This window comes from Athene cunicularia (genome assembly GCF_003259725.1).
Source record: "Athene cunicularia isolate RWA chromosome 19 unlocalized genomic scaffold, athCun1 chr19_part1, whole genome shotgun sequence".
NCBI classification, from domain to species: domain Eukaryota; kingdom Metazoa; phylum Chordata; class Aves; order Strigiformes; family Strigidae; genus Athene; species Athene cunicularia.
In genome coordinates this window covers 3,279,362-3,289,470 of record NW_020799124.1, presented here as the reverse complement: position 1 = coordinate 3,289,470, position 10,109 = coordinate 3,279,362, and the positions used below count along the sequence as shown (strand labels likewise).

At 38.7% G+C, this 10,109-nt stretch overlaps 1 protein-coding gene across 1 annotated transcript in view; it reads left to right on the top strand.

Moving 5' to 3' along the window:
* The window catches only part of MED13 (mediator complex subunit 13), a 58,067-nt gene that overhangs the window by 45,440 nt on the left and 2,518 nt on the right, over nucleotides 1–10,109 (top strand). The window contains exons 17-29 of the mRNA XM_026861559.1: nucleotides 1,028–1,195; nucleotides 2,317–2,540; nucleotides 3,090–3,279; nucleotides 3,783–4,248; nucleotides 4,901–5,120; nucleotides 5,780–5,971; nucleotides 6,114–6,337; nucleotides 6,790–6,932; nucleotides 7,160–7,318; nucleotides 7,412–7,597; nucleotides 7,789–7,937; nucleotides 8,179–8,352; nucleotides 9,520–9,620. Coding sequence (XP_026717360.1) covers nucleotides 1,028–1,195; nucleotides 2,317–2,540; nucleotides 3,090–3,279; nucleotides 3,783–4,248; nucleotides 4,901–5,120; nucleotides 5,780–5,971; nucleotides 6,114–6,337; nucleotides 6,790–6,932; nucleotides 7,160–7,318; nucleotides 7,412–7,597; nucleotides 7,789–7,937; nucleotides 8,179–8,352; nucleotides 9,520–9,620 — 2,596 coding nt within the window. The remainder of the gene's footprint in view (nucleotides 1–1,027; nucleotides 1,196–2,316; nucleotides 2,541–3,089; nucleotides 3,280–3,782; nucleotides 4,249–4,900; nucleotides 5,121–5,779; nucleotides 5,972–6,113; nucleotides 6,338–6,789; nucleotides 6,933–7,159; nucleotides 7,319–7,411; nucleotides 7,598–7,788; nucleotides 7,938–8,178; nucleotides 8,353–9,519; nucleotides 9,621–10,109) is intronic.

Sequence of the window (10,109 nt, the reverse complement as noted above, 5' to 3'; positions counted from 1 at the left end):
CCCCCCCCCCCCCTTCTTTAAGGGGGGTATGGTAGTTTAATGGTACGTGTGGCAAATAAAGCATTATTGTAGCCTTCACTGTATGGTGGATCTGCCAGAGATCCTTGGATTTTTCTTTCTAGGGCCTGACTAACGATACACTGTCTCACGGAATACCCTTTATTCTGCGCATTTGCGTACTTCTCTCAATAATAGTCTTTTCAGGTAGCAGCTCTAGCGGGGTGAATAGTGAAACAGGAAACTTTGATAGCAGTTAGCTGCGATTCATGGTTGTTAATGAGGATGAGGAGGACTAACAGAAAAACACAGCTAGGTTTCTGTGTATCGGTGGGGGATTAAGTTTAAAAGCCCAGGCTATAGATAAATGAATGTTTTCAGGCACCTAGAAGAAGACTCAGTGTTACCGTGACCTTGGTATTTAGGATAAAAAGATGTAAAAATGCTTTTAAATGAAAGGCTACGAAATTATAGCAGTACCAAATTTCATGTCGGCTTTTTATTCTTAAACACTGTGCATTAAATGGCATAGTGGTGGCAAGCTGATGAAATGGGCTGTGACTGAGGCTTCCCTTGACTTCTGTGAAGTGAGCACTGGGTGGCAGTCTGCCTAACACTCCTTTATTTGGAGGGAAAATCCTGTAGTTTAAGGGGTTGTACAACTTGTTTGTTTGCATTTTGTTTGGGTTTTTGTTTTTTTTTTAAATTTTAGTGTTTTTTCCCTTAGCTTAAATCATAAGATGGTAAGGCTTTTATGGGAAAAAGCTCTACAGGAAGAAAAAAAAATAAAAGAAAATCCATGTGTGATTTTATTTTTATAAGTGGCTGAGAAGGGAAGAGGGAGAACTCTAAATCTCTGTGCTTAACTTTTTATATCATGGCCTTTGGGTGACCTGCGTGTATGTTTCTGAAGAGAGTGACTTTGTTCAACATCAAGGTGACTCTAGGATTCTGGGTCATTTGTGGAGGGCTTTATTGTATCCTGTTGCTGCAGTAGGCCTTGACAATTTTTTTTTTTTTGTCCTTTCAGTTGTGGATGTGAGCATGCAGTGTTCCCAGGACATCCTTCGTATGCTCCTCTCGCTCCAGCCAGTTCTTCAGGATGCAATTCAGAAAAAGCGAACAGTCCGGTCTTGGGGTGTGCAAGGCCCCCTCACATGGCAACAGTTTCACAAAATGGCTGGCAGAGGCTCTTACGGTAAACTGCTGTGTAGACTCCCGTCTGTTAATCTCTGCTTGATCCCGCCACCAAACCTCAGTGTCTGGATGCTGCTCAGCCTATTGGAATTCTAAACAGCATTTGACCTTTCTTTCAACTAACACGAGCTATTAGACAGGGGAGAATTCTTTTCTTTAGAAAAACAGAAAATACTTATATTACTTAAAACAGTAAACGAATTGGATGTGTATTTAAAATAAACAGCTTCAATTGAACTGTTTATATACACCTGACACTCCAAGTGAGGCACTGAAATTGCAAAGATGCATTTAATGTTATAAACAGTAATTGTTCTGTGTTGTTTTTTTTTTTACTCAAAAGAATCGCTCCACTTTAATTACCGTAAAAATAGCGTAGTTAAAAATACTAGCTTTGAAATTCTAGAAAAAGTGTGCTTTATTGCTCAGTAGTTTCAGAACCGTGCTGAAGATCTGAGGTTATCAAGTGTGTTGTCTATGATAAATATTTGGAGTGGCCAGCACGTGATGCACATTTACAGATACGAGGTAAATTTTGTGCACTCAAGATTGAAACTGACTTCATTAGCATATGAGATTGATTTACCACTATGCAGAAGAGTGACCTTTCACCAGCAGGTCTTTTCTAGCTATATTTAGAACATGGTAATTATACATTCAGAGTACATGTAAATGCATGGGTTTAAGTTGGTGGTGTGGGGGTTTTTGTTGGTTTTTTTTTTTTTCCTTCTGTGGTCCTTTACATCTCTGCTTAGACTATTTACATTTCTTTCACCTCTTTTTGATTGCTTTGTGGGGAATGCTTCCTAGACAGTAAAGATCTGTTCCTGATATTTCTATTGATAAATAGACAGTTAAACGACCGTAGAACCTCTTCCTGAGGCCCTGAGAGGTTCCAAATAAAAATAATTAGCTAATGCTTTTCTTGCAGAGGGTTGGATCATATGTGCTTGGCTTTTCATTTGTATTTGTTAAAATGAGAACTATTCCATTTATAATCATTGCTAGTTCCTGTTAGATGCTGGGAATGCTAGTGTTTTCTCTCTTCGTGTTTCCTAGAAGCAGGGTGTTAATTTTAAGCTTTCTGCTTAATATATTGGAAAGTATGTATTGCTTTTCCAGGAACTGATGAGTCCCCAGAACCACTGCCAATCCCAACATTTTTGTTGGGATATGATTACGATTTTCTGGTGCTGTCTCCATTTGCATTGCCATACTGGGAGAGGCTGATGTTGGAACCTTACGGATCTCAAAGAGATGTTGCTTATGTCGTGGTGTGCCCTGAGAATGAGGCGCTGCTGAATGGAGCGAAAAGCTTCTTTAGGGATCTGACTGCAATATATGAGGTACATTATTTATGGCAGTTAACAGTGAAATGAATTTTTGAAGGACTGTTTCTAATACAAACTCATAACTACTTACTGGGCTTGTCTCAGCATTCTGTGCAAGCATTTATATCATCTGTCTTGGAAAGCTGCTACAAAGGGTTTTAGGAATGGGTGCTTGGAAGATAAGGGTCGTTCCTGCTGCTTACCATTCCTTTCAGTAATAGCTATTTTGATCTGATAAACGCCACTCAGTGGTAAAACTCTGTATTACCACTTTGTTTTAGCTACATTTAATTAATTAATTGAATGCATGTATTACTTGGATTGTGAATAAGATTAGAGTAGATGATGTATCAATCTGTTTTGCTTACATTTAGGAAAACCTGGAAAATAAACCATAAAATCACTACACAATATTTAATACTGGTGTAGTATTCTAGAATGAAAATGTTATTTTGAAATATCATAACTGAGTTCTCAGTCTTTATGCTCCTTTGTGTGATATTTAACAATTTTTCAGACTTACAAATTCCTTATCTTCCATCTTCTCTTTTACCTTCTTTGCAGTCATGCAGGCTTGGTCAGCACAGACCTATCTGTAAGTTACTGCCTGATGGGATCATGAGAGTCGGACCTACTGCTTCAAAGAAACTTTCTGAGAAGTTGGTCACAGAATGGTTCTCACAGACAGCTAATGCCAACAATGAAGCATTTTCCAAACTCAAACTATACGCCCAAGTTTGCAGATATGAGCTGGGTATGACATGTTTTGTTAGTGTTTCTTATTTCATAGAATTACCCCTTACTCCATTCTAGTAGAGGAGAAGGAATCATTGCATTTATTCGCTGAGCCTTGTTGCAGTTTTCTAGTTTAAAGCTTGGAGAGGATGGGAAGGGAAATCCGACCCCCCCATGTATTTAGATATGTGCTAAAATGGCTTCTTATCATCCAGCAGTATCTTTAGGGAATGGCAGGGTTGCTGCCTGGCACTTTGGTTGTCTTTTTGTATTGGTGACTTAAATTCTGAAGCGCTGGTTTCTAGCAATTCAGCATGGCTAAAAAAAAATTAATTTTAAAATAGATTTCTGGATATTTCTAAATGAGTCATGAGAATATTAGAATTTAGAGGTATTTTAATTTGAGAGGTAAAATGTACGCTAAGGGTTTGCTCTGTGTTTTGTTAAAACTGTAGACTTACATAGTTGAAATATGCTTAAAACCAGTTGCAATATAAAATTTATGTTTTTTTCTGGTTTTAGGTCCTTATCTTGCTTCTCAGCCTTTGGACAATTCTTTACTTTCCCAAACGAATCTGGTCCCTCCTTGCAGCCAGCCGGCCACTGCTCTGCCCCCAGTGACAGCCAACACTGGAAACCCAAACACTCCATCCTCTGCTCCAGCTGCTCCCACCAGCAGTACTATGACGACAACATCAAACAGTGCCATGTCTTCTGCAGCTACTACAGCTAATTCAACATTGACTACCACTGCCCCATCCTCCTCTTCTGCCAATATAGGTGGTGGGATACCAACAAGCAAGCCTTCTTCTTTTCCACCTTTTAGCAGTATGAACAATACCACTTCTGCCTCCCTGCCCGCTCAGGCTGCAACAGTCCAAAATGGGCAAACAGGAGGACAGCAGCAACAGCCAACACTGCAAACAGCAGGGATGTCTGGAGATACTACTTCAGCACCTGCACAGCCCCATCCAGAGGTTTCTGAAAGGTAATGAACTGCAGAGTCAAACCTTCTTCAGCTAAAAAAACCCCTCTCAACTCAACTGATGTGAACCTATTCATGCTGTTCTTGTCCCCTCAGTAAAAATCCTGTATTTCTTTAATAATCACAAGGCTGCTTTTTAGGGAGAATGGAAGCTCATTCATGGTGGAGCTGAACTTTTTGGTTCCAGTCTTAACTGCAGTTCTAATTCCATCTCAGTGTCTGCTGTGGTACAAAAAAGTAAACTTTGCCTTTTTTTCTTTCTACAGAGAGAAAATTCACCAAACTACCTGTATATTTTACAGGGGTGGGATAGATAACTGGCACCATCTTGAAGTTTTATTTTCTGTAATCAAAGCTATAGTAGTAAACACAGCTCTTACTGAGAGACTGGTCTTGTAGATCTTCTTGTTCCCCACTTGAAGCAATAGAACTATGTAGTCATGAGCTTCTGTAATAAAGCTGAAGAAAAAACAAGTGATGTCGAGTTGCTGATAAGCTCACATACAAAACTGAAATAAAAAGACTGTTTCTTACATGATAGTTGACTCAAAGGTCTTTCAGATTAATATTTGACAATATGATCTTAGCTTTAAAGTAAACATAAATCATTATAAAACTCAGCTTTTTGTAACTGGTTTCAAAATTTCATTTCCAGCACTATGGATCGTGATAAAGTTGGAGTCCCTACAGATGGAGATTCACATGCTATCACCTATCCACCTGCAATTGTAGTTTACATAATTGATCCTTTTACATATGAAAAAAAGGATGAGAACAGTAGCTCATCTAGTTTGTGGACACTTGGACTTCTGCGCTGCTTTTTAGAGATGGTTCAGGTTCTTCCTCCTAACATCAAGAATATAATTTCTGTGCAGGTGAGCCAACATTTATAGAAACATGCCAAACAAAGTAGCTTTGGCTTGTTTTGGAGGCAATAATGCCCTCAAGGTGAAAGTTTCATTTGCTTGGTAAACATTACTTACAGTTCTACAGCTGTTAAATCATTAAGATTATAGTTTTTAGAGCAGCTTGGGTGTTATTAACAAAGGACAAATCCTGTAGTTGATTCCAAACTCATCAGTGTTACAGGAAATGTAGTGGCCCACTCCAATAGAGAGTGAAAATATTTAAAAAAAAAAAAAAAAAAAAAAGCTACTTGTCCCATCCCTGGAGTCTGTGCTGCCAGCTTGACCCTGCTGGGCTGTAGACAGTGCTCCTTGCTGATAGACACCCAACTGTAATGCTGTCAGCAGCTGCTGAACTAGTTAACAGAGGGCATCCTTTTGCAGGAATCATTAAGATTCTCTTTTAAATATTCTTTTATTCTCTGAAGAAAATTTCAGTGACAATAAATTGCTTGAAGTTCCATCCATGTAGCTTTGGAAGAAGTGGCAGGAGATATCCAAGAACTAGAGAAATTTGATCGTGAAATAAAATTCTAAAAGCAGCCTACCCAAATACTGTCTCAAAAACCATTTAATCTAATGATGAAACAGTAATTATTTCTTCCCCCCCCCTCTGTAATCTGTTCTAGATTGTCCCATGTCAATACCTTCTACAACCTGTGAAACACGAAGACCGGCAGATTTACACTCAGCATTTAAAATCTTTGGCATTTTCAGCTTTTACTCAGTGTCGAAGACCTCTTCCCACTTCCACCAACGTGAAAACATTAACGGGCTTTGGCCCAGGTTTAGCCATGGAAACTGCTCTTAAGAGCCCCGATGTGAGTATTGTTAACGTGACTGTGTAAAATAGATCAGAGAAATGTCCATGTTTATTAAATCAGTGGTGTCTTTCACATTAACTGGAGTTTTTAGGAGTAATTGCTTCCTGAAACTTCATTGTCTGCTCTGTTATCTTTATAGAGACCTGAGTGTATTCGACTATACACCCCTCCTTTTATACTGGCTCCTGTAAAGGACAAGCAAACGGAACTAGGAGAAACTTTTGGAGAAGCTGGTCAGAAGTATAATGTACTTTTTGTAGGCTACTGTTTGTCTCATGATCAAAGATGGCTTCTTGCATCCTGTACAGATCTCTATGGAGAACAGTTAGAAACTTGCATAATTAATATTGATGTACCAAACAGGTAAGAATGAACCTGTTAAATTAATTTTTAGCATGTATATTTCCTTTCATTGCTCTGAAGAGTAGTTTGTTTATGATGATATAAGAATTACTCTGACTTTTGTAGACTCGCTGTATTGCAAAACTAGCTAAAGCAAATGGAAATTTTCTGTATTATGTACATATTGTTTTGAGCTAAATTTCTAGAAGAATGTTATGTAGTTTCATATGAATCTTGAGTCTTTTTGTATGTGTATTCATACTCCCCACCTGCCCTTGCTGGCTTTTGATGTCAGTGTTAGAATGTGATTAATTAAAACCACAAACAAACCGAGGTTGCAATTGATGTACTACAGTACTAACGTTCTTGAGTTCTGTGAACGTTCAGGTTAATACAAGTAAGTTCCAAAGGTGGCAATAAAAACTTGTTGCAGATGAGTTCTAGCTTTGTTTTCCCTTCTTCCTTAATCCTAGAGCTCGCAGGAAAAAGGGCTCTGCCCGCAGACTTGGTCTTCAGAAACTCTGGGAATGGTGCCTGGGACTTGTGCAGATGAGCTCTTTGCCGTGGAGAGTTGTAATAGGCCGTTTAGGAAGAATAGGACATGGGGAATTAAAAGGTAACATTACCATTTTTGGCGTCTAAAACTTGATTTGAAGCTTTCCTATTTCAATAATACAAAGTCTTTGTCCCTGTTTCTGGAAGAAAACCTAAATAATTTCAGCGTTCCTTTGTGTATTTGAAATCTAACACACGTGAAGTTTGCACCACACACTTAGATGTGAAATACGTATTCTGCTGCAAGCGTTTTTTCTAGACAAACTTATGTCCTTTATATATCCTCAGATTGGAGCTGTTTGCTGAGTCGCCGAAACCTTCAGTCCCTCAGTAAGAGACTAAAAGACATGTGCAGAATGTGTGGTATCTCCGCTGCGGACTCTCCCAGCATTCTCAGTGCTTGTTTGGTGGCGATGGAACCACAGGGGTCCTTCATCATTATGCCAGGTATTTGAGGAACTCTCTTTCTCTTTTTTTGGCAAGGCAACGAATAGCTCGGGTTTAGCAAAACTAAGGAAATGCTTAATTTCTCTTCCAAAGATTCTGTATCGACCGGCTCTGTATTTGGACGCAGCACCACTTTAAATATGCAGACATCTCAGCTGAATACCCCCCAGGACACATCATGCACTCACATACTTGTGTTTCCCACGTCTGCATCTGTGCAAGTAGCATCGTCAACTTATACCACTGAAAACTTGGATCTGGCCTTCAACACAAACAATGGTCAGTAGATTGCATTTATTCTTACTTTACAAACTAGCCCACAAAAAAAACCTTTGTCACTTGCCCTATAGTAAGAATAAAGCTGTTCTAACGAGCTGCAAAATTTAATGAAAATCACTTGATTTCAGAATATGTTGACATATCCTGTATGTAGGGAAGCTAGCAATTCACTGGTCTTGTTCTTTTTCTAGATGGAGCAGATGGAATGGGAATCTTTGACTTGTTAGACACTGGAGATGATCTTGATCCTGATATTATAAATATTCTTCCTGCATCCCCTACTGGATCCCCTGTGCATTCTCCAGGGTCCCACTACCCCCATGGAGGTGATATGGGCAAGGTAACTATTAGTGTAAATACAGTTATGTATTTGTGGTGTTTGTTTTTCTCCATGTGCTGATTTCCTTTTGTGGAATGAAAGGTTCCTATGAAATGTTTTGAATCAATTGGATATTGGATTGTCTTTGCAAGATTCATGCAGTGCTTGGATATTTCAAAACGCTTGGTGTTTTGAAAGCTACAGATAATTTCTCTTAAGTTTGTGCTCTCCTAATATTAAACCGTGGCCTGTTGTTTTACAGGGTCAAGGTACAGATCGATTGCTTTCAACGGAATCTCATGATGAAGTAACAAATATACTGCAGCAGCCGCTGGCCCTCGGTTATTTTGTGTCAACTGCCAAAGCGGGTCCCTTGCCTGACTGGTTTTGGTCAGCGTGTCCTCAAGCACAAAATCAGTGTCCCTTGTTTCTTAAGGTACTGTAACCTCAGCAGGCTGGACAGCTGTCTTCCTGCACAGCCCGTCATAGACAGTTGTGCAGGGATCTCAATTAGGAGAACTATTAGGTTTAAAACAAAGTCAGCACATGTCTCTTGGAGTATCTCTGCTTTTGCATCAGGAGAGGTCGGGTTTTAAGTTCTTGAGCTTTGCCTTTTTATGTTCACTTTTTTTAAGGGGAAAAAAAACAAAAAACGATTAGTGGAAGTAGCAAATGTTCTGAAGGGTTCTGCTCTTCTGATGGTTTCTTCACGGTAGTTTGGACTTCTCTCTCTCTCTGGCTTTGTGCTACGGTGTTTTGTAAGAATAGGTTGAATTTCTAGACAGATCTCTGGTTAATGCTTGACTCCTGTGGGGTAAAGAGGGAAGTACACAAGTGTAATGTAATAGCTTGCTAACGCTGGGTAAAAAAAAAAAAAATAAATAAAAATCTCTATGTATTGCACAAAGCATAAAAGCTAGGTTTTTCATGTTTGCTGTTGCCAAGTGATAGTCATTGTATCATCTGTCTGGATATTGTCTGATCTCCTTTATCTTTTAATGGCACAATCAAGACATACTTGGCACATTTAAGGCAATACATTAGTATACAGAGAAACTTTCTGTATTAACATTAGTCATTTTTTACTTTAATTAGCATCTCTGATACCATGCTTTATTTTCTAATGGTACAGATATGTCTTGTGCAGTCTTATTTGTTTCTGGGTTAGCAGTTCCTCTTGGCCTAGCTTTGATAGAAGACATTTTTTTGAATAGAGGATTTATTATTTATCCTAAGCAGCTCTATATATGGGATATAAATAGACTAGTCTTACGGAAAGCAACTGAACTTCCAAGTCTGTGTATTACAAAACATCCTGGGCCACTTGAGTTGCTTTTTAATAATCACTTAACATAGCAAAGGGATTAATAAAAGTTCTTAAATTATATTACACTGCTAGCACTGTCCCTTTAGGAGAAATCTGTGTGCATTTCCTTTATACTCTGATAATTTCTGAACTTGATGGCCTTAAGGATAAGATTTGTTTTGGCTTGTGTGTCAGAGTAGAAGGTAACTGCAAGGTACGGGTCAACAATACAGAGGGAAGAAAATATGCTGTGGTTGAATCAGGCAGTAACTGCTGGCATCTTTCTTCCTTTCTTAGGCCTCTTTGCACCTCCACGTGCCTTCAGTGCAATCAGACGAGCTACTCCACAGTAAACACTCCCATCCACTTGATTCTAATCAAACTTCTGATGTGCTCAGGTATTTATGATTGATCGCTTGTGAAAATATTGTGCACTTTGTTTTTAATACTGCTGCAGCGAAGCTGCATATTTGTTTTTCTTGCTGGTTGTTTTTTTTGTGCTGGTGATATCCTTAGTACATCACAGAGACAATATAAATTGCTGTGCTTTGAGTGATTAAGAGATGGCTTTATCATAGAACAGTGCAATTAAAACCAAACATCTCTAAGCGCTTCTTTAACTAATCAGTGTTGTTTACAACTGAAAATATTTGAAAGGCAATGAATTCCTCAAGATAGAAGAGAGTTTAAGGTTGCACAGAAGATGGTGCATAAATGAGTGGAAGATAGTTATAGTTAAGCCAGAACTTTGCATGGCAATCTTGTGGAAATATCGAAATGCTGACGTACTAGAGTCTAGACTCATGTAAACATAGGGCACTTGTTGAGAAAACATCAAGTTTTTTTTTCTTCGTGTTCTTTTGATATGTGAACCTCTTGACGTTAAT